The 25,169-nt window shown below is 43.2% G+C and overlaps 1 protein-coding gene across 1 annotated transcript in view; it reads left to right on the top strand.

The window, feature by feature from the left end:
• The window catches only part of LOC114230002 (protein FAM149A-like), a 34,893-nt gene that overhangs the window by 6,572 nt on the left and 3,152 nt on the right, over positions 1–25,169 (top strand). The window contains 12 exon segments of the mRNA XM_054719938.1: positions 6,657–6,706; positions 6,709–6,751; positions 7,051–7,195; positions 11,840–11,982; positions 13,619–13,741; positions 14,073–14,124; positions 14,630–14,770; positions 18,628–18,731; positions 19,400–19,609; positions 22,208–22,318; positions 23,514–23,637; positions 24,566–24,644. Of these exon segments, the coding sequence (XP_054575913.1) occupies positions 6,657–6,706; positions 6,709–6,751; positions 7,051–7,195; positions 11,840–11,982; positions 13,619–13,741; positions 14,073–14,124; positions 14,630–14,770; positions 18,628–18,731; positions 19,400–19,609; positions 22,208–22,318; positions 23,514–23,637; positions 24,566–24,644 (1,325 nt within the window).

A 25,169-nucleotide genomic window follows, 5' to 3' on the forward strand; every position in this document is an offset into this window, starting at 1 on the left:
TGGAGATGTAGCAGTATCGCAGAAAATGTTAATCCAGTCCAATACATACAGGGTGTCCCCCAAAATGTACACACACTTTAGCAGCTGGTTCTATTACATTTTGAAAATGAAATGTATTTTAACAAACACTGCTTTTTATAATTATTCAAAGTGTGTGTATACATTTTTGGGCACACCCTGTAGTTGTATGTTGCTTTACATAGGCTGTCCTAAAAAAAATTCATATAAAGCAAGTTTATGTTATTATTTAGAAGATATAACTATTGACATTTCTTGTTATCATTTAAAAATAATGCCCTTATAAGTTTTGCCACCTAGGTAATATTTTTTCATTTTTTAAATTTTAAATCACATATTAATTCTATATTTCTCTATATCACATAAGCTGTGAACTTCATAGTTTACTAGCATTTTCTAAGCTTATTATATTATTCACATTAAAATGAATAAACACAACATTGTTTTTATTGGACTTATTGTAAAGTAGTTACTCGTAACTACTTAAATGTATAGAGGAGTTCAAAGCATTTTAAAATAGAAGTTTTTAATTTTAGAATAGTTTTAAATGTACAGAAAAGTTGCTTCCTATTATCAACATTTCATATTACTATGGTACATTTGTCACAATTAATGAACCAACAGTGATGCATTATTATTAACTGAACTCTATATTTCATTCCAGTTTCACCAACGTATTAGTCAGGGTTCTCCAGAGAACTGGAACCAGTAAGATGCATCTATACCCAGGTCTACAGCACATCTTTATCCTTCCTGATAGATTTGTAGATTATATATATATATATATATATATATATATATATATATATATATATTTTTATATTTATATTTATACTTATAGATGGATGGCAAACACTTGTCTGGACAGACCTTCCCACCCAGACAAGGGGAGCGGGAAGGCCAGCCCTTGCTCCCTGGAGGCCAGGAGTGGCCCCTGGAGCTGGTGCCAAGAGGCTGAGCGACCTTCAGCCAAAGCTCAGGTCCCGGGAAGGTGCAATCTGGCCTCTGGCGGCGGGAAGGGGAACCGCGTGCTCTCCCGGAGGTCAGGGTCCTGGGAAAGGGGGAGGCGGGGAGGGCGGGGAGCCGGCGGATGGGGGCGGGGAGCCCGCCCAGGTTTGGGAAGAGGGGGAGCTGGGGACCCACCACCGGGTCCAACCCGACCTCCGGCGCGGCGACCCGGGAGGAGGAGGGAAAGGGGGCGCGCAGGGGCCGGAGGTGTCGCCCCGCCGCACAGGAATCCGGCCCCGGCGGGGCCTCCGGGTCTGGCGGGGGAGCCTCCTGCGCGCCCGGCGAGCCGCCTCGCCCGTGGGCCGCGCCGCCCCGGCCCGGAGCACCCGTGGCCGCGCCGCTGGAGGCTCGCGGTTCCCGGACGCGACTCGGCCGCATGTGCGGGGTCAGCCGGGCGGGGGGCGCAGCGCTGGGCGGGCGGGGAGCCGAGGTCCCGGGGGCGCGGGGGCGCGGGGCCCGCCGCCTGCAGGGGGTCCGCGCGGGGTGTGGGCGCGCCGGGGCGCCCAGGCCTGGAGGCGCGGGGCCGGGGCCGGGAGACGCGAGCGCAGGCCTGGGGCTGATCGTGATTGGGTGAGTCCTGGTCTGGGAAGGGAAGGGGTGAACTCTGCCGGGTGGTATGTTTGTGCAATGTGCGTGATTTTCCCTGCTGCCTGCAAAGCTGGACTCCATCGCTTCTGCTTCCTTGCATCCATTCCTGAAATTCTCGTGCTGACATCGAGCGGGCCGGCCAGGGGAAGTCGCTCACTGGCTCTCAGAAGCGTCCATGACACCTGATTTGACTTCTCCTGCCATCCCCCGCCCAGGTTACTTCCAGCAGGTTCCTGTGTTAAGTCAGGACAGCCTGAGTGTTTTACAGGGAGGGGCAGGTTCGCGAAGGCCAGTTCATTCCAGAAAGTCACCCTGCATTTCAGCCCGTGCAGATACAGGGCTCATTTCAGACAACCCCTCTGAACAGGAATACAACATTGAAGCTGCCATGACTGTTGAATACTTGAATTTCTACAGGCACTGGTTTGTGGGCTATCGGGAGGCAGCTTCTTCAAAGTAAAAGCAGATGATCCAGTCATTTCCTTGACAACTAGAATGGAGTGGCTCATGGAGACTGGGACTCAGCCTTAACTTTGATACATCAACAAACTAATACACTGCGGTTCCGTTGTTGCACTTCGGTTTACACCCCAAAGTAGGTCCTGTCTGCAAATGAGCAGCCCTAAATGTACCCACGAAGCTGACGTTTTTCATCTCTAAAATATAAGGAACTAGGGTAGAGCTGTTACAGGTCTAGGTGGTATGTAATAAAAGCTTAAATGTTCCACCACGTTCAAGATTTAAGGTATTTGTAGGACGCATCCTGTAAGTTGTGTACATTTTCCTAGACTGTAGGGCTGATGTAGGAGTTGATAGTTTACAGGGAATTAAAGATGTTCAGTATATTGCATGAAACAACAGTACAATACTGAATGACTGGAAGACAGAGAAACCAATGACGCAAAACAAGACATAAAAAGAAAAACAAAAGGTAAACGTTTGCAGATTCTGTTGTTAGTTTACAATGTCAGGAACCTGAGGTTCGTGGAGAGACCAGCTCCACCCCTGTCGTCCTTGTGACCTTGGGCAGTCATTGAGTGGATGGGCTCAAGTTCCTCTTCCGAATTCTCCTGAATTCTGTGGTCAAATGTATGAGCCATTACACTGACCTTGGAAGTTCAAGGAGTCCCACAGAAGTCCAGAGACTTTGAAGATGTGGGGAAGAGCAGAGGAGAAAAAGTTGGAGAAATGGTCTGAAAGTCGTTTCAAGGCGTCCATTTTCTAGTAATCCTCACCCCCACCCCCATAGCTGGCCAGCACCCCTGTCTTGGAGACCTCGTGGTCTCACTTCACTTTGAAGTGAGCAGGAGTGTTCCTCTTGGCAAGGACATGGTGTAATGTGAGGAGAGAAACTAGTTCTCCCATTTTGTAAATAATTTTCTTAGTTTGAACTTCCTCCTTCCCACTCCTCCCACCCCACCCCATGACCTCAGGAAAAGGGTGAATATTCTGGAAGAAGAAATTAGTTAGTTGGAAACAAAAACAAATGGGTATGCGTTTTCAAGTTGCACAAAAGGAGAGGAGATGCTAAGTAGGAGCAAGAAAAGCTAAATGAGTGCTGGAGGGACTCCATTCTGTTGAAATCTCCATTTTTTGGAGATATTAGCTACTGTGAATTTTCTTTCTTTATGAAGGTTAAAATAGTTCCAGAAATGTCTGTAATTTGAAGAATATTTTTGAGTCTGGTCACAGTGTAATCTTTTGATTTAAGCATGAACATTCAGAGTAATCTGAGAGCAAAATCATACTCTTTAGAGGCACTGATTGAATCTCTGCCTATTGATTTGTTTTTTAAGAAACAGGGCAACATTTCCTGACAGGCATGGTTTCGGTGCTACAGGTAAAGAAAGCTAATAAAGTGTCAAGATCATCATAATGAAAAGACAAGTATTGAAAGAGAGCTTAAGCAACATAAGTGCTCACCCACAGAGGATTGGATAAAGATGGTGTGGAATATACACTGAGTGGCCAGATTATTATGATCTCTGAACGCATAATAATCTGGCCACTCGGTATATATCCTATATAATAAAAGGCTAATATGCAAATTGTCCCCTCAACCAGGAGTTCGACCAGCAGGCAGGCCGGCCAACCACCCATGATCCCTCCCGCTGGCCAGGCTGGCCGGACCCCACCCATGCACGAATCCATGCACCGGGCGTTCAGAGATCATAATATATATATCCACACACACATACACACACACACACACACACACACACACACACACACACACACACACTGAGTGGCCAGATTATTATGATCTCTGAGGCTCAATGCACAAATTCGTGCATGGGTGGGGTCCAGCCAGCCTGCCCCAATGGGGGCCCATTGGGCCGGCAGTGAGGAAGGGCCATGGGCGGTTGGCTGGCAGGCCTCGCCCCCAGTTGGGGTGTTGAATGCTGATTGGGGGCTGGGTCGGTGGGGGGGGATGGGGCAGGTGCCGATTGGGGCTCAAATCAGGCTGGCTGGCTGCTGCAGTGCGTGTCATAACCACTATTTGTTCCAGTCATTCTGGTCATTCTGCCATTCCAGTTGCTGGGTTTTTATATATATAGATTACTTGGCCATAAAAAGGAGAAATCTTACCATTTACAAAAACATGGATGGCCCTAGAGGGTATTATGCTAAGTGAAATAAGTCAGAGAGAAAAAGACAAAGACCATATGACTTCACTTATATGTTTAATCTAAAGAGCAAAGTAACCATATAAAAGAGAAACAGACTCACAGATGCAGGACACAAACTGATGGTTGCCAGATGGGAGGTGGGTTGGAGGGGTGGGTGAGGAAGGTAAAGGGTTTAAGAAGTACAAATTCATGGGTGTTAAGTACAGCACAGGGAATATAGTCAATAATCCTATCTAATAAAAGAGTAATATGCAAATTGACCATACCTCCACTATACCCACAAGCCACACCCACCAGCCATTCAGGAGCAACTATGCAAATTAACCCAACCAAGATGGCTGCAGCCACAGAGAGAGCAGCCGGCTTGGGTTTCCCCGGCAATGGAGGAAGCCAAGCTTTCTGTTTGCCCTGGCTGGCTCAGGCCTCCGCTCAAGGCTACAAAGTTTCAATTATAGAAGATAAATAAATCCCAACAAAAATGGTGGCAGCCACAGAACTGGAGAGAGCAGAACTGAGTTGCCCCTGGTGATGGAGGAAGCCAAGCTCCTGCAGCCCTGACCTGCCTTGGCCTCCTCTCAGGGCTACAAAGTTTCAATTATAGAAGATAAATAAATCCCAACAAAAATGGCTGTGGCCACAGTGCAGGAGGCTTGGCTCCATTCAAGGCTACGAAGTTTCAATTATAGAAGATAAATAAATCCCAGATACCAGGGCCTCCACTTGGGTCACCAGGGGTAATGGCCAGCCTGCAAACCACCACAGGCCCCTCACCCAGGCCGCCCCATGCCCCAAGGAAACTCCCACCCTGATCCGGGACACCCTCCAGGGCAAACCAGCTGGCCCCCACCCATGCACCAGGCCTCTATCCTATCTAATCCTATCTAATAAAAGAATAATATGCACAAACCAGAGAGGGTTGGACCTGCATTACCACCATTTGTCCACCATCCAGAACTGAAATATCATTGCTGTTATGTACACATAAACAACTATTGGACATAGAAATCGGGACTCAAAAGAACTGTTGGCCCAGAAAGAAACTCACTATAGACTGATTCATTTGCCTCTCAGCATAACCATTATTGCTTGTCTCATTTTCGGTTCCTATAAGTGTATTTCTAGTAGCACATGAGCTCACTCATCTAGGGGAAAAGATGAACAACATAGACTGAAGAACAAGAACAGCATTGATCAGACTGTCAGACCTCAGAGGGAAGGTAGGGGAGGGGGGGACAAGGGAGATAGATCAACCAAAGGACTTGTGTGCTTGCATATGAGCCTAACCAATGATCACGGACATCAGGGGGAGGGGGACTTGTGTGTGTGGGGGTTGGGATGGAAATGGGAAGGGGGGGTTAATGACAAATATGTGATACCTTAATCAATAAAGTAATTTTTTAAAAAAAGAATAATATGCAAATTGACCATCACTCCAACACACAAGATGACTGCCCCCATGTGGACACAAGATTGCCACCACAAGATGGCCAGCAGGGGAGGGCAGTTAGGGGTGACCAGGTCTGAGAGGAGGGCAGTTAGGGGTAATCAGGCTGGCAGGGGAGCAGTTGGGCATCAATCAGGCTGGCAGGGGAGTGGTTAGGAGGTGATCAGGCTGGCAGGCAGAAGTGGTTAGGGGCAATCAGGAAGGCAGGCAGGTGAGCAGTTGGGAGCCAGCAGTCCTGGATTGTGAGAGGGATGTCCAACTGCCCATTTAGGCCTGATCCCAGTAGGATCAGGCCTAAATGGGCAGTTGGACATCCCTCAAGGGGTCCCAGATTGGAGAGGGTGCAGGCTGGGCTCAGGGACATCTCCCTCCCCCCCATGCACGAATTTTGTGCACCGGACCTTTAGTATTGTAATAATATGTACGGTGCCAGGTGGGTACTTGAAATGTCAGGGGATCACTTCGTAAGGTGTATAAATGTCTAAGCACTATGCTGTACACCTGAAACTAATATAATACTGAAAGTCAACTGTAATTTAAAAAGTTTAAAGAAATAAAAACAAACAAAAAGAGACATGCATACTAAGAAATGTTGTGGGAGGTGCAAGTTAACAAGAACATTTTCATAGGGTAGCATTTGCTAATAATAATAGCAGTGAGCAAGATCAACCTGATCTATCTATAAAGCGCAGCAATTTTCAACCTTTTTATCTCATGGCACACATAAACTAGTTACTGAAATTCTGCTGCACAACCAAAAATAGTTTTTTTGCTGATCTGACAAAAAATAAATATAATGTTGATTCTTTCACATTGGATGGCTATGTGGCATGTGTGTGCACACGTGTGGATATAGGAGGACCTGGCAGGAGGGAGGGAGCAACTTTATACAAAGGGAAATTTTAAAAGTCTTAATGAATAAAATTATATTATTACATTAGAAATACTTTTAGTATTTTATTTTTCAGGAGAGGACTGTCAGAAGGATCTGGGAAACACCATTTTCCTGTAAAAAGCACATTTTACAAAGAAATGTGCAGAAAGCCATTGATAAATATACCTGGTAAGAATTAACCTATGAAACACTTCTGATTGCAAAACTAAAATGTGCCCATAATGAATATGGGACACAAAATCGAAGATTGGCCATGAATTTCTAAAAGTAAACAAGCAGTTTTATTTTCAGATAAAACTAAAATTAGTGAAATGTTACATTGCATCAGTATTTGAAAATTCTGTGTGCTGTGAAATTGGCCAATGTATTTAAAGAAAGAAAGAGGAAGTGGCTCAGAGAAGCAAAGCCAGTTTCCAGCATAACCTCTTCCCAGGAAATATTTATGTTGCCTCCGTTTGTTCCTGCAGTGAGTCCATGTCACCGTTTTCATCCAGTGGAAGCCCCACACCCACAGAAGCCCACAGCTCTTGGTCCAGGTCTGGGACGCAGAGTTCGACCTCCACCACGGGTTTATCTACCGAAAGGAGCTCCATTTGCTCATGGAGAGATGAAGTATGTCTCAGAATACTTTGGATAATTGCATGATTACAATGTATAAATAAGAGGTGCTTTCTTATTTTTTTAATTATTTTTTATATACATTTTTATTGATTTCAGAGAGGAAGGGAGAAAGATAAAAATCAATGATGAGAGAGAATCTTTGATTAGCTGCCTCCTGCACACCCCCTACTGGGGTGCAACCCGGGTATGTGCCCTTGACAGGAATCAAACCCAGGGACCCTTCAGTCCAAAGGCTGATGCTCTATCCACTGCGCAAAACTGGCTAGGGCTCTCTCTCTCTCTCTCTCTTCTCTCTCTCTCTCTTTCATGTTTTTATTGACTCGAGAGAGAGAGGAAAAGAGAGGGAGAGAGAGAGAAACATCCACAAGAGAGAACCATTGATTTTCTACCTCCTGCATGCCCCCTACTGGGGATGGAGCCTGCAACTAGGGCATGTGTCCTGACAGGGAATTGAACCAGTGCATAGGATGACACTCAACCAACTGAGCCACACCAGGCAGGGCTGCGTTCTTCTTATTTTTTAAAATATATTTTTATTGATTTCAGAGAGGAAGGGAGAGGGAGACAGAGATAGAAATATCAGTGATGAGAGAGAATCACTGATCAGCTGCCACCTGCACCCCCCCCCCATCGGGGATCAAGCTCGCAACCCGGGCATGTACCTTTGACCGGAATCAAACCCAGGGTGAAGGCTGCAGGCCAATGCTCTATCCAATGAGCCAAACCGGCTAGGGCTGCTTTCTTATTTTTAAAAATATCTTTTTACCAATTTTAAAAGCATTACCTATTATACACATACATAGCCATACATATAAAATCATTTCTGTGTCACACATAAAATCTTAAAAATATAGAACATATAGGGAAAAACAAAAAATCACTTATATTCCCATAACTCAAAGCCTCAGCTATTAATAGTTTCATTTTTTTCTACTTCCTTCCCCTCCCTCTGGGGGTGTTACATTTAATTTCTTATATGAGATCTATGGCGGGAAATTTAGGACAGACGCTGACAGTAGGAACTCAAGAGGAAAATTTGGGTGAAGTAAAAACTAAAAAGTCACCATGGTTAGAGGATTTCTCAGCAGATGTTTTACTTTCACCTTCTAACTCCTGTGGAAACCGTTAACTTTGACCTTATGTTTGTCATTTTGGGGAGTGGGGTTCGGAGCCAGGCAAGCTTTTAGTCTGCAGCTCTGTTGGGTGCTCTGCCGATTGCACAGCCTCCTGCCCCCTTCGCCCCTCAGGTGCCCCTGAGCATCCCGGGCACGGCCTTTTGTGAAGCCCTTGTGTCTGGGAGCCTCCACTGTAGCCCTTGGGTGTTCTAACTCTTGCACTTTCTTGTGTTGTGTTTTTCTTTGCTCTCTTTAAGAGCAGTTTTCCACTTGCCCGTCTTCCTCCTACCATCTTAGCTGCGATTTTCAAAGTGTAGGAGGGGACGCTGGGAGGGAGTCAGCTCTGAGTCACTCAGGACCTCTTCAAAGGTGTGACTCTCACTTCTGATAAGCAGCCCCCACCTCACGCCCACTCCCTGCCACCCCCACTCGCACTCTGCTCATGAGTGTACAGGTGGGAAGAAGGCTGAGAGTCATGGCTTCGCACTGTCCAAATTCTGGATTTTCATGTAATTATCCAGAGAGACTCTTTTCAAAAATATATATATTTTATTGATTTTACAGAGAAGAAGGGAGAGGGATAGAGAGCTAGAAACATCGATGAGAGAGAAATATGGATCAGCTGCCTCCTGCACGTCCCCCTACTGGGGATGTGCCTGTAACCAAGGTACATGCCCTTGACCGGAATCGAACCTGGGACCCTTCAGTCCGTAGGCCAATGCTCTATCCACTGAGCCAAACCTGTTAGTGCCAGAGAGATTCTTATGGCTTTCATTTATAGAATGTACATTACTCCAGAACCTACAGTTACTTTTAAACTATTTTATTTACTTTTTGATAGAGAATATTTGCAAAAGCAGCCAAATGCAATTGAGACAAAATGGAAAGTAAGCCCTCTTCCAGGCCCTACTCAGGCAATTCCCTCCTAAGAGGCATATGTTATTATTGAGTTTCTCCTTATTTGCATTTTAAAAGAGAATTCAACTCCCTTGCAACCTGGGAATCTAGGTTATTATCAATTGGAGGGAAGAAGGAACACAGAAAATATTGACTAGAGTTCTATGAAAATCAACCTGAGTATACCATTTGGATCGGGTATGTCAGACTGAATATGCACTTTGTTGCTCTGAGTTGTGGATTAGATTTCAGGTTCTCACACCCCTGGAAGAAAAGATAACCAGGCGTTTGCTCTGGAGGCTGCCTGCTCAGTGTAGGTTCTCCTAATTCTGGTAATGTTCACATTCTCCTCCTTGACCTGAGGGCTATAGGACTATTGCCTCCCAACCGTCGAGAACACGTAGAAAGGCTGAAAGGTTTCCTTATCCACATTTCACTGTAGCCACAGTCCAAGAACCTCTTTAGGTCCGGCAGGAAAAATTAATACTCTGGCCTCACCCTAATAATCATGCTTCAGGATTTTTTTTCATTGATTGAAAGAATGTGAATGGCCCTTTCTATAAAAGCCATTTTTCTTTTCAGTGGTATCATCAGAGAAAGAAATAGTCTGAACTTTGCAGATGTGCTTAGATGTGGTCTCACCCAACCATATGAGAGACATATGTCTGCATATTTATACACGTGTGTGTGTGTATACATCTATATACATAAAACCCTAAGTGACCGGTTGACAGTTTGACCAGTTGATCATTTAACTGGTTGCTATGATGTGCACTAACCACCAGAAGGCAGATGCTCAGTGCAGGAGCTGCCCCCTGGTGGTCAGTGCACTCCCACAGTGGGAGCAATGCTCAGCTGACTGGTGCCAGATGCTGGGCTCAAGGCTGGTGAGCGCAGCTGCAGAGGCTCGAGCCTCTCCCGCCTCAGCGTCAGTGCTACTGAGCAGAGGTGGTGGCAGATGCAGTGGAGCCGGGGTGAGTGGGAGTGGCGTGGTGCCTGCCCCAGGCTTGGGCTCCTCCCTGGCTGCCTGCCACTTCATGCACTACTACATCCCTCAGAGGTCCTTGTGGGGATCGGGCCAAAATCAGCAGTCCGACATCTCCAGAGGGGTCCCGGATTGCGAAAGGGTGCAGGCCAGGCTGAGGGACCCCACTGGTGCATGAATCTGTGCACTGGGCCTCTAGTGTGTGTATGTGTGTATATATATATATATATATATATATATATATATATATATATATATATAAAAATAAAGAGGTAATATGCAAATTGACCATCACTCCAACACACAAGATGGCCGCCCCCATGTGGACACAAGATGGCCAGCAGGGGAGGGCAGTTGGGAGGGACCAGGCCTTCAGGGGAGGACAGTTGGGGGGGACCCAGTCCTGGAGGGGAGGGCAGTTGGGGGTGACCAGGCCTGCAGGGGAGGGCAGTTGGGGGGGACCAGGCCTGCAGGGGAGGACAGTTAGGGGCAACAAGGTTGGCAGGGGAGGGCAGTTAGGGGTAATCGGACTAGCTGGGGAGGGCAGTTTAGGGTGACCAGGCTGGCAAGGGAGGGAAGTTAGTGGTGACCTGGCCAGCAGGGGAGGACAGTTAGGGGCAACCAGGCCTGCAGGGGAGGGCAGTTAGGGGTGACCAGGCCAGCAGGGGAGGGCAGTTTAGGGTGACCAGGCTGGCAAGGGAGGGAAGTTAGTGGTGACCTGGCCAGCAGGGGAGGACAGTTAGGGGCAACCAGGCCTGCAGGGGAGGGCAGTTAGGGGTGACCAGGCCAGCAGGGGAGGGCAATTAGAGGAAAGCGGGACCACAGGGGAGCAGTTAGGCATCAATCAGGCTGGCAGGGGAGTGGTTAGGGGGTGATCAAGCTGGCAGGCAGAAGGGGTTAGGGGCAATCAGGCAGGCAGGCTGGCGAGCAGTTGGGAGCCAGCCGTCCTGGATTGTGAGAGGAATGTCCAACTGCCAGGGAACCTGAGGCTGTGCCCCCTGCCTGGTGGGGCTTGACAGGGGACCTGAGGCTGAATCCCCCACCCTGTGGGGCTTGGAGGCAGGGCAGCCAGCCAGGTCTGGGTCTCATGCAATTTTGAGGCACGTGCAGATGGGCAGGGACTTGACTCTGGGTTCTGTGGCGTGCCCCAGACTCTGACAAGAGGGAGATTTTCTTATACATTTTACTAATTTTCTTTCTTCTCTGACACTTCTATTATAGAGAAAGGGCAGGTAGCAATATTAAAATATTTCCTCTAATTCCCTTTTAATGTGCACGATTTTGTGCACTGGGCCACTAATGTGTGTGTGTGTGTGTGTGTGTGTGTGTATGTATCTATATTAAGATCTATGTCATTACGTATACCTATACCTATCACTTTATCTATGTAAAATCTCAAATATGTCTCAAAACTCATTTAGTAGGTGATCTCTACTTAATAGTTACCAAAACTGTGGGTCAGAGTGGGATGCAGTTTATCAGAAGACTGAAAATTGCAGCACTGGTGTGTCTGACCACAAAATCCACTTATTTCAATCTTGTCATAATGAGTGCTTTAAGCATGTTAGCATCATGGATTATGAAGCCGTTATGTCTACAACTTTCAGTCTTGTAATCAAATGTGCATTTCTGTTTTAGGAGTTTGACAAAGCCAGTGCACAGAAAGTACAGCAGCTATTCTGGGAGGTCGAGGAGATGTTATTCGAAGGGAAAGTGAGCCCACAGACCCAGAACCTCATGGCTGAGTGCAGCGAGTGGGCGAGACGATCCATCCATCTGAGGTAGGGGGTCATTGATAGTAATTCACCACAGTGGGTTTGGGAACCCCACTCCGGACTTGTTTAACACAATGAGGACATTTTGATTGAAACACTTGCCTGGTCAAAATGTGTATCCAGAACACGTGCCCTTTACTGAGATATGGCATCTTTTGGGATGGTGGCTGGGCAACTACTGAGACATCCCTATACTCAAGTTCATTTCAATTTCTGAGAAGCACCATTAGCTCATCCTCAGAACAAATGCAAGATGGTAGGTCACCCTTTACCTCCATGTTCACTAGGATGTGAGCAGCACGTGTGTGTCCTCAGTACTGAAAGTAGGGCACAGCTCGGGGGTGGAGGGGGGACAAAGTAATTATTTGCTGAATGATTAGATAGATGAATCTTACCATTGCACCAAGATTCCTTATGTAGGAAGGATCACTTGTTGTTTTTATATCAAAGATGGAGACTCCAGATTGGATATAAAGGGAAGTTTTTTCTTCTTTCAATAACTCAGCCAAACTACTTCGGGGGCAGTCCATATAGGTTCTCCGAAGGTCCTCTGTTCCTTGTAGGGGGCAATCCATATAGGTTCTCCGAAGATCCTCTGTATTGTGTCTGGAGAGGTCAATGGCAATATTCATGCAGATATCAGCAGATCTTCTGGTGACATCCACCAGGTACCTTTAAAAATTTTTTGACTAGGTAGTTTTTTATCTTTTCTTTTTAGTCCTCTGTAAGCCTCCTGCCTCAGAGAATGCAATAGGTCCCTTAGCGATTACTTGTGGGTGCTGACTTTTCTAGGCCTGGGGAGCCTACCAATGTGTCAGGAACTCAGAGCTGCTCCTGTCTCTGTTAACTCACATCGTTAAGATAAAAAATGAAGGAGGGGAGGATAGAAGAAGAAACAATTGCCAGGAACATAAGCCAAGTCTACATATTTATAGATTTCTATTCATTACGTAGATTTAGTTAACATTTATAGAGAACGGTGTGCTTGCATTACCCGCCATCAGTGTTTTCAAACTTTTCCTTCTCATGGCACACGTAAACTAATTACTAAAATTCTGTGGCACACCAAACATATATTTTTTGTTGATACGACAATAAAAATAAGTGTAATTTTGAACCATTCACAAGTGATGGCTATTGTTGTACTGGCTATTGTCATTTTTTTTATTTGACAATCTAAGGGAAAAGGAGTCAGTGTCCCTGGCTAAACAGGCAGGTATGACATGTTTTAAAAATTCATGTGGCATATTTTTTGATGTGCCACAGAATTTTGGTAATTAGTTTACGTGTGCCATGAGAGGAAAACGGTTGAAAACCAGTGCCGTAGATGTAAGGATCTGATAGACTTTATCTCTAGGTGACTGTTCTCATTCTGTCCTGCCTACACAATCAAACAAGTTGAGTCAGTGGCCTAGACGCCTGAGCACTTGGCCTCAAGTCTGCCAGTGGCAAGGACAGTCTGGCCTGTCCCTTTAAGCCTGTGGTTTTAGTGATGCCAGGATACTTCCCATGTCCCAGTATGTTCCTTATTGTTTCATACACGTTCCTTCAGAATAGTATTTTATATGACTTTTAAAGTTGCAAAGCACTTTACCTTCTCCATAAAAATATTAATGGTTTTCTCTTTTTTTAAACCTTGCAGAGTATTAGGAAGACAGGTCATCCTGCCGACCGATGAAGGGGTCCGCTACTTCCAGGGCAGCGAGCCTCGCTCTGCAGGTCACAAATGCTCCCCGGATGCTCGTGAATGCAGCAGCATCAGGCAGTAAGTTCCTACAAGCTGCTTCCAAAAGGTAGTTTTTTGTTTTGTTTTGTTTTTAATAGGAGAAATTTAATCTTTTTTAAAATATATATATTATATTGAATTTTTACAGAGAGGAAGGGAGAAGGAGAGAGAGTTAGAAACATCGATTAGCTGCCTCCTGCACACCCTCTACTGGGGATGTGCCCACAACCAAGGTACATGCCATTGACTGGAATCGAACCTGGGACCCTTGAGTCCTCAGGCCAACGCTCTATCCACTGAGCCAGACTGGTTAGGGCACAAAAGGTAGTTTTAATGGCATTTTAGTTATACTTTTTCATGTCTGTCTCAGGTGTGAGCCTCGACTTCACCACTTTGCAAGTTTAGATTTCACTGAAGGACAGGTACAGAGCATCCTGGATTGCGAGAGAGTGCAGGCCGGGCTGCTGAGGGAACGCCCCCCTCCCTCCCCGCCCCCCCACCCGGCCCTGTGCAAGAATTTCATGCACTGGGCCTCTAGTCATAGAAATGTTAGTGATGGACGGTGCTATGTGATCAATTTGTACAATAGAGTAATAATCATGCTAATTTAAATATTATTACTTTTCTAACCAAAGGGTTTTGTTCCGGTATTATAAAATTCCGAGAATTTTTCTTGCTTCAGTATATAATCTCTACTTTTCTGCCTAATACTGAAATGATAGGCATTCATTATGTACGTGTGGAGAAGTATCATGTCAGCCATTGCTCCATGGGGTCTCTGCTCTCTATAGTAAGGTCCGAGGCTATAGCAAACTCATGGTAACTCAAGAACAAATATTTTCTTTAAGCAGTGAATTTTAAGTACCTATATTAGATAACATTATTAATAATATTGTATTTTCTGTTGACACAGGAAGAAGAAAATAGAAAGAAAAATTGAAAGTCACTGAGGCTAAATCTCTGCAGCGTCTCATTTCCTATATTAACACTGATTTAATGAGTGTTCGCCCGTCCAGAAGTTCTGAAACTCAGAGCATCTCCCTGGCTTCTCATCTTAATCCCCCCCAGGTAATGCTTTCCCCCTAGTCTCTCTCTTTTTTTCAGTTTTTATGCCTTTGGCTTCAGTTTGTCAAGATTACTATTCTATTAAACTTTGTTGTCAAGATATTTGGGTCTGTTTGTTAATAAGACTAATTTTTTAAATACTTATTTCATGGAGTTTAATAGAATCACCATATTCTTTAATAGAGTGGGGACACTCAGATTTGAAACTTTCCATCAGCTTTGAGCTGTAGCACTGTTTCCATATTTTTGAAGAGAAAATATGTTTGCCCCAATATTTCTAGCCAATTTGCAGGTTACAAATGTTCTCATCTCCTCCCATCAAAGTGATAAAAGGATCAGTCAGTGAGTATACATTGGGTTCATCCAACATTATTGAGTTTGTGTGAAGTGAACTGTGTTAGGTGTTTTGAAGATATATGCAGATAAAGAAAGCATAGTCCCTCACCTAGTAAATCAAAAAGCATAAAACAAGTCAGATGCAATACATTCTGCAGATGACGTACAAAAGCAATGTGTCTTAGGAGAATAAAGGAGTAGGAAGTCTGCATGGGTTATTTCAGGCCCATCAAAAGCACGGAGGAATGTAAGATGGGGCATGTTTAGGGAACAGTGATTGGACTTCGGGTTAGAGGATGGGATACTGGGACCAGCAGAAGCATTGTGGCAAGACCAGAGCATTTGGAATCAAGAGACCTATAGGGGGAATTATATTGGACATGTGGATTGAACTTTTCTAAACCTTAGGTTCCTAATCTGTAGAATGAGGATAGTAATATGTTGTCCAAGGGATTGTGGTGAGGGCAATATCATGTAAATATATGACAGTCACTAACACAGAACCTAGCAACTAACGATCTTAGTAAATTTTTGTTGAATTGCGTTCTCACTCAAAGACCTAGTGGAAAGTGAAGCTTATTCATGGGAGACCTTCGGGAGTACTGAGGAGTTGGGATTTTGTGTCTCGCACAGCCCATCTTGTGTAGAGGGGAGCAGAGAAAAGGGGTTTGAGTGGGTTCCTGGTCTCAAGCTACATATAATTAGTTGGCGGGAGTCCAGCTATGCCACACGCACATGCCCACACACAAGATGACGCAATCTCGTACGTAGTAGAGTGAATGAGAGGTTGAGCTTTGGGTATAGACTACAAGTTTGGAGCCTGATATCCTGATTTGTTAGCTTTGTGATCTTGAATCAGCCATTTTCCTTCAAAACTGGTTTCATTATCTATGGGACCTATGAGAATTAAAGGAGACAAGACATTGTATGGGATAGAGTAGGCACTCAGTAAGTGTTAGTTTTATTATTCTAATCAGGAGCTAATTATATGTATTATATCATATCATATTATGTTATATGACATTTCATTATATTATAATAGTTATATGTCCTTTAGCTCATAAATGCTGTAGGGTTCAAAGGAAAAACAGCATACCCTTCACAAAGTAGAGGAAGCATGTCAAATTCGTGGCCCGCGGGCCACATGCTGCCCACAACAAATATTTTTGCGGCCCAGCCAATATAACGATATGTAAGAAATGTTTTAATAAAAATTTCATAACTTAATTTTTACAATATCCTGTTATTCATAATTATTAATAATGAACTACAACGTTCGCTAATGACTGATTACTATAATTGTGTTGCATTAATTTCCCTTACACTCCTTACACGCAGGCACACCATTTCTCTCTACTGATACTAGCAGCAAATATTTTAGCAGCCAATTGCCACGTCTTTAGTCTTGTACTGACTTGTTTGGTGTGTGCAACAGGAAATATTTCGCTTTCGGAGAACAAGAAAAATAGGTTTATTTGTGTTATACTTACTAATTTGTGCAGTTATTTAGTGTATGGTAAGTTAATGTTCAAGAAAAAATATTAATTTTTATTAAAATGTTCTATTATTTTATGTTAACAATTACTCATTTATTTCAGCTCTTTGTATTCAGCATGTCTTTATCAAAATAAGCCTACGTTTCTATGAAAATTGAAGCTTTTTTTTTTTTGCAGCCCATATAAACTTAAACCTTGTTTATTTGGCCTGTGTTAGCTTTTGAGTCTGACATGCTTAAAGTAGAGTAAGACCTAAACTGAGTCTTAAACAATAAGCAAGACTTGGTAAGCTGAAAAGAAAGGGGAGGGTACTCAAGGCAGAGGCAAAATATGAACCTAGCACAGGAGCAAGGCTACAGAATGCCTTTGTGAGATTGAAAGGACACAGGCCTGAACGGGGCGTGCAGTTCGGTGAGTAGTGGTTTGAAACAGGAATATCTAACAGGACTGCTTTCTTCTCCAGTGTGCAGGCTTTACAATAAGGCTTATTTGCTTTTGTTGTTGTAAGTTTTGGTCTCTTGAAACTGCTCTGACAGGTTCAACATCATTTCTCACTTTGCATAGTAAAGTATGCAGAGTGGATTACATGGAAACAAACAGTTGATAATAACATGGAACCTTTAAACATCAGGCAGAAGAAATAAACTTTGAAAAATAGGAACATTCCACAGATGTCCCCATTTCTCAAGTTTATTTATTTTGCCTGATGATATCTAAGCAGTTATTTATAGATATTTCGTGGTTTTTAATAGTTTTAAGAAATGTTTTCTACATCTATTTTGAGGTTCTTTTTTGGATAAATGCTGAAAGAAAATGCATGGACAACACAGGTAAAAGTACAAATAAATACTAATAGAACTTATTTTGAAATAGTCAAAGCATTCTAGTGGTAATTGCAACAGGTCTCCATTTATTCCTCTAACATTTCTTTTTACATTTATCCAACATGAGGAAAATGTATTGTGGTTGCTATGTCTATTCTTGACCCGGAATAGAATTCTAGTCTCAGATACCCTGTCTTTTAGGTCTAAATATTATTTTGAATCCTAGTTGGACATATAAAGGAACTGGAATAAAGAATTGATTACTGAGCCCTTAATTCATGCTTTCACCAATGTTGTCTCATAATAATTCTATGAAGTAATTGTCATTATTTCACTCGCATAATAATTCTATGAAGTAATTGTCATCATTCCCAATTTAGAGATCAGGAAATTAAAACTCCATAGTAATCTTCCCATGATCACCAACCAGGAAGCAGTTAGAACTGGGATTTTAATTTAAGCCTTTGGATCTGGTGCTTGGATTTTTCCAGGTCTCATGCTGCTCCCAGGAAGCAGAGCGGGGAGCTGTGAAGGGCACGGGAGGAGAGGTCCAGAGCAAGCTGACCAGTCAGGAGCTGGGACACCTTTGCTCTGCTTATCCTGGTCCTCTCGGCACCTGCCTCCCCCTGGCGGCTGCCTTCCCTGGCTGTCCTGCCCAGCAGCTGTCCTCGGTGGGAGCTCAGAGGTTAGAGAAGAAGGAGGTGTGGTGTTGCTTTTCTCCCGGCTGCCAGGTCACGGTGTGTTGGTGGCCTTTCTCCAGGCAGCAACCCTTGTCCAGGCCCAAGTGTGGGCATGTGTCCCCACTGGTATAAGCCTTGGGGAATTAAGCTGTTCCTTGTTAATTTCGCTCCCCACCTCTTTATAAACTCTAGTCCAGGCCTCCTCAAACTACGGCCCGCGGGCCACATGTGGGTGTTTTTGCCGTTTTGTTTTTTTACTTCAAAATTAGATATGTGCAGTGTGCATAGGAATTTGTTCATAGTTTTTTTTTTTAAACTATAGTCCGGCCCTCCAACGGTCTGAGGGACAGTGAACTGGCCCCCTGTTTAAAAAGTTTGAGGACCCCTGCTCTAGTCCCTTCATTGAATTTTCCTCCAATTAGCCAGTCTGAGTGTGCCGTTGCTTACTGTGGATTCCTAGCAGGCATTCCTGATGGCAATGGCTATGGATGCTTTTAAATTTTTATTGTTTTTACTTTTCTCAGATCCATCGCTTCTCCAACAATTTGTATAGTGATTTGAATGGTGTGATGACAATTCAAGCAAAACCGCTTCAGCAGAGACCGACCCATTTTGCCGACAGGACACAGTACGTATGAGAAATAACCACCCAGCCTCCTCCCTGTGCTGCGCACATGTGAACACCCGGACTGTGGAGGGCATGAGAGAATGGGAATCACACTCAGGGCAGGACACAGCCAGTGTGTGAGGATAAGAACACGCTATTCATATATCGACCACAAAAGGATTACTGTTAGATTGGGGCAGATAAGAAAAGGGGGCCGAGACTGCATGGTTCAGTGGTTGAGTGTTGACCTATGAACCAAGAGGTGACGTTTCGATTCCCTGTCAGGGCACATGCCCGGGTTGTGGGCTTGATCCCCAGTAGGGAACGTGAAGGAGGCAGTTGATCAATGATTCTCTTTCATCATTGATGTTTCTCTCTCTCTCCATCTCCCTTCCTCTCTGAAATCAATAAAAATATATTAAAAGAAAAAAAGAAAAAGGGAATGCAGCAGTGAATTCATAATCTTATGGGCTATAATGTTTGATCATAAACAAGGAGAAACTTAGATCTTTTCTCTCTATTGATGATTCTTCATTGAAATTGGAACAGAATTGGAAATGATAATTTGTTTATCCTTTCAACAAATAGGAGTATCTTCTAGGAGCCAGGCGCTGTTCTCGATGGTGTCTGGTCATGGGCAAATGTTGCCTATTTACATCCCAGTAATTAACTTGATTTCCCTTCCCCAGGAATGAACAAGAGGACAAATCACTGAGTGTGGGGACTAGTGCCCTTTCTGCGACCCGCCACCGTCTGGGACGAATCTCAGACTCCTGCCGACTACAGACTCCTGCAAAGAAAACACTGATACACAGGAGGCTGCCTTCTCTCACTTTGGACTCACAGAGAATGAAAACCCCCAATGTGGACAGTGAGGAGGTGCTTAGGGGAACACGACTGTAAGTCCTGCTTCTCTCACGGTAAACCAAAGTCACAGAGGACAGAGGCCCTTGTCACTTAGGGCTCATGGATTATTCTAGAGAAAGCATCCTCTGTCAAACTTATGTGGACACTTTTCAAAGTTGTGTATGCATTTGAATATTGACATGAATTGAATATTTAACATTTGAGTATTTGGCATGGATTTTGTTTCAGCTGTATTTACAGCAGTTCTTAGCTGTATTTATAACTTATTGGCACCCCCATTGTCCCCTTTGGGGACACTACCTGGACCTTCATGCCACAGGCTTTCTGCAGCAAGGGAGGGAGTTATTAAAGGTCCCCCTGCGCCTGGCCACTGTGACTCAGTGGTTGAGCATTGACCCATATACCAAGAGGTCACAGGTTTGATTCCCAGTCAGGGCACATGCTCTTGTTTCAGGCCGATCCCCAGCGGGGAGGCATGCAGGAGGCAGCAGATCGTTGTTGATGCATGGATGTTTCTAGCTCTCTCTCTCTCTCTCTCCCTTCCTCTATCTCTAAAAACAATAAAAACATATTTTAAAAAATAAAGGTGGAAGGTGGAAGCACTGGCCTGTGCTTAGCCAGTAATTGGGCTCTTTTAAGATGGGTTCATAGTGACACTTCCAGCTTTTCGCAGGTCATTGTGTCTTGTACAGTTTGGAGCTGGAATTCCCAGCTTTAGGTGGGTCTGACCTGTTAATTCTTTCAGGACCCTTCTCCCTCCTGCGTTCTCACTGTGACTGCCTGGGACCCATTCCTCACCCATGCCCGGGCCAAGAGCATGTGACTGGTTCGCTCCTCTTCCTCCCAGCCTACCTGAGCTCCACTATCAAAACCTTTCCTATTTCCTATTGAAGTGAGTTTGGACACTTCCAACTGTACATTCCCGTTTACTTCAGGCCCCTCCCTTTCTGTAGACATGTGTTTTCCAATATTGCCATGCTCAAGGGCCCTTTTATACTTTATTTCCAACTGTCCCAAACCTATGGAATTTTAATATTCCAAAAATATACTGTGCAGTTCATGTACCTTTTTTATATCTGTGATTTACACATTAAAAGAGTAAGATTATTTTTGTCCTGTCAAAAATCAAACTTTGTCTTATTTTCTAATACTAACATTATCTTACTATGGTAGAATGTAGTACTTTTTACATACTTTTCTTACTTAACATTATTCGTATTTTCCATATTATTAGATATTTTCAAAATCATAATTTTAATAACTAGAATATATTCATGTGTGTATGTGTAATTTATTATTTCTTTATTATTGACATTTTTTGTCTATATGTTCATTAATGTAATGTGCTGTGTAATTTTATGTAAATCTAAATAAGATGTTTTCAAATTGCTTCCTAGTGATATAGTCCTAGAGCTAAAGACACCAGGTCAAAGGTTGTGGATATTTTTAAGGCCCTTGAACGTTTTTTCAAAGTTCGTCCCAGAATAGTTCTACCAATTGATAGGCTCACTGACAATACATGAGACTATCTTTTTCCTTTAGCTGCAAAACTTGGGGTAGTATGTGTCTTTCAAAACTTGATAGGTCAAAATGGTCTCATTTTAATTTTCATAACTTTATTATTCATGAATCAATGAATTGTAATCTGTTTCTAGAATAGCCATCTGTAGTCTTGTGCATGAGCCAGGCAATTTATTTTTCACTGTCAATATCTGATATGGAAAGCCTCCTATCATCATTAGTCTTTTACTTTTTATGAAAATTTATTCTCCAATACCATCTTGTAAATTTTTTTAAAAGCTTCACATTGGATTTCAAAGCTTTAAATTTGTTGAAAATGTAGGAATAACTGTCATTTTTACGATATTTAGTTTGCCCATTAAGAAACATATTTTGCCTCCTCATTTTTATGACTATTCATGAAGTTTTGTTGTTTTCTGAACCTAGCCCCTGCACATTTATAATTAATTTCATTCTTTTAAAATATATATATTTTATTGATTTCAGAGAGGAAAGGAAAGGGAGAGAGAGATAGAAACATCAGTGATCAGAGATAATCATTGATAGGCTGCCTCCTGCATGCCCCACACTGGGGATCCAGCCCACAACCTGGGCATATGCTCTGACTGGAAATCGAACCATAACCTCCTGGTTCATAGGTCGATGCTCAACCACTGAGCCCTGTCAGCGAGGTTTAATTTTGTTCTTTTATTGATCACTCAATTCCCTAAATTTCTACAGTGCTTATATTCAGAACCACGTGCCATAACATGTTGTCATATAAATTGCATTGCATTGTACTCTAATTGTTTATGTGTTTTCAATAACTTGTAATTTCCATAAGGGTCAGAACTAGATGTTCCATTACCTCTCTGTTCTGCCCTGTGGCTAGAATAGCTGGTCACTGGGTCAATACAGGCTGAGGGCGATTGCTGAGCAGGGAGAAGGTGACAGAGGCGATTGCTGAGCAGGGAGCTGGTGCCAGGCCCCTCCCACATTTGTCTTCCTGAACTCGGCTCTTCTCTTGGAAAGCAGACTGTGATGAAGAGCTCACATCAGGAGCTGTGTAAGGTCTGTCCTCTCTCTGTCTTGACTCCCGGATGCTCAGTTCCGTGTTGTTGTGTTCACAGGCAAACTGGCCTGGACCTCATGTCCTCCCCACCCGTCCACACCGCATGGAGCAGGTTACCCCACATCGGCCCCGAGCCCGCTGAGCAGTTTCGGGATCTCGCCCTGTCTCTGTAAGACAGATTCTATTATATTGAAGTGCACCATTTAACAAACAAACAAACAGCTTATAATCTTGGTACTTTGCAGTGAAATCATTAACATAAAATGTCCCCATAATCTGCTCCCTGAAAGTTAATGGTTTGTGAGAATTTCCAGGGGCTGGGAGGGTTCATTCACTATTTTGTGAAATAAAAACATGGCTTAACCTAAATGAGGGAGCTTAGGTGTCCGGGAAATATCAGATGGTCAGGATGGTGTGCAGAAAATAGCATGAAGGTGAGGTGAGGAGACAGGCAGATCTGTGTTGGAATTCTGCCACCCAGTCTCTGTGATTTGGTATAAATTAATCTCTCTGAGCCCCAATTTTGTGATCTATCAAAGGGCAATAATAATTGCTACCTCAAAAAATTGTTACATGGATTCAGTGAATGTAAGATGTTAAATAATGACTGGCATAAATGAGGAGCTTAGTCACATACCCCTGCCATTTTTATCCGCTCTCATTTTCCCCGCTGACTTTCTATGTTTACTGCAATGTAGAGGCAATTCCTTCTTCAGCCAAGCTCAGCTCAGCCCTGCAGTTGGAAAAGGTCTGGGGAAGCTATGCTGCCGGTCACAGGCATAACCATATTTCATAATGAGCACACGCTTTGCTATGATACAGGTAGCTTGTTTCTATTTTATAGAACACAGAAGCACCCTGGTTGTGGCAACATAAGGCTTAGAGAGAGAACAAACGCTGAGGCAATGTTTTCTCCTGCATTCCCTGTGCCTCCCTGAGCATAGCCATGGACCCATGCCCAGGAGGTCAGAGTGGCAACGCTTCAGTATTTAATCTTAGAATATTGAGGCTGAGCGTGAAATCATAAAAGAAGGCAAATATCACCTTAAAAAAATTCCGATGCTTCACAACTGCAGTACTACATTTTTATTATAGTTTAGTACTAAGAATTTGATGTAGAAAGGTTTTTTACCCATATTTGCCAATTAGGACATTAATATTTTATTAGGCTAAATAACACAATTCTATAATTAAGATATTTTTATATTTATGCTTAATAGATCTTATGTTTAACAACGTATAAATAAGTTTTCAAATAAGTGAATAACTGAATGACTAAAGGAGTGAAGCATGTATAGATATCTTTTTTTTTTAAGGTTTGAATTTTATTTAAACAATAACATATTATCTCTCATTTAGTGCAGAGGAAAGCATGCACAAAACCGTGTTCTAAGTGCAGGACCCGATAGTGTAGAACGATCACCTCTTCGAGAAAGATCTCTGACTGTGGAACAGTTTTCAAGGCCCAGCACAACCCATACGTTCCGGGTAGGTTCTCTGTTAACCATACTTTGTTTTTATTTTTGCTTTAATTAGAGTGTTTGGGTGACATTGGCTAATAGGATCATACAGGTTTCGAGTGTACATTTCCATATGCATGATCTGTATACTGCATTGTGTTAACTATACTTTGGTTTTTAAAAATATCCAACCCATGCCTGGCCGGTGTGACCCAGTTGATTGAGTCTTGTCCCATGTACCAAAGGGTCACTGGTTCAATTCCAGGTCAGGGCACATGACTGGGCTCAATCCCCAATAAGGGATGTGCAAGAGGCAGCTGATCAATGTTTCTACTCCCTCTCCCTTCCTGTCTCTCTAAAAACAATAAAAACATATTTAAAAAACTATCCAGCCCAAGTGCCCATCAATAGACAAGTGGATAAAGAATTTGTGCCACATACACATACATACATACATATACATACATACATACAATGGAATATTAGTCATAAAAAAGAATGGAATTTTACCATTGGTGGACAGCATGGAAATAAGTCAGTCAGAGATAGACAAGTACCATATCATTTCACTTATATGTGGAATCTAAAGAACAAAATAAATAAACAAAATAGAAACAGGCCCATAGGTAGGGAGAACAGACTGATGGTTGCTAGAGTGGAGGGGGGATGGAGAAGTACAGATTGGTAGTTACAGAATAGTCATGGGGTTGTAAGTACTGCATAGGGAATACAGTCAATAATATTGTAACATCTGTTGATGGTGCCAGGTGGGTACTGGAAATATCAGGGAAATACTTTGTAAAGTATATGATTATCTAACCACTATGCTGTACACCGGAAATCTATACAAAATAATATTGAATGTAAAAAATATATACTTTTCACTAAATGTCAAACAAGGAAAAAAGTATCTGAAACAATAAAACTCATCCCTCATTTTATTTTTCTTCTGACAGTCAGACACCCCTCGAAAAGGTTCATTGACTCTGATGGAGTTTGCTGGTCACACCTGGGCAGGTCAAGGTTTGCTGACAGGTCAGTGCTCTCCATGTATAAATAAAATGATGTAACGTGTGAAATTGTACTTTTTGGAAAAGAAGTTGAAGATTGCTACCTGGGTAGGACTGTGGTGGACCCCGTCAGAGGAAATACCAAGGGTTTGTGGTCTACAACCAGACCTCAGAAATCTGTATGAAGAGCAAAACTGCAAAGGCAAGCTGTAGGTGTAGAGGAAAATGCCCAAATGCTTTTTAATCAACTTAAGATCTCACCCTCAGAAAAATAAATAAATAAAAAGGGGGGTGGGGGGTGGGGAAAGGCTGCCTTTGCGAGTCCTCTGGGAAATTAGTGTCTCCCTCAGCTGTGGAGCTTCATGCTTTTCTCCTAAATGAAACCCTAATCTTAGATTCTCTTTGAAGATCTAATGATAAAGATGCTTAATAAAATTAATACATACTAGTACACTCTATTTATGTAGAGTTTTACTGATAAGTGTGCTCTTCGAAAAATAAAGTTTCTCATCTGAATTCAAGCCAATGATGTTTTAATTTTCAAACTATG

This window comes from Eptesicus fuscus, chromosome 8 (assembly GCF_027574615.1).
Source record: "Eptesicus fuscus isolate TK198812 chromosome 8, DD_ASM_mEF_20220401, whole genome shotgun sequence".
NCBI lineage: Eukaryota > Metazoa > Chordata > Mammalia > Chiroptera > Vespertilionidae > Eptesicus > Eptesicus fuscus.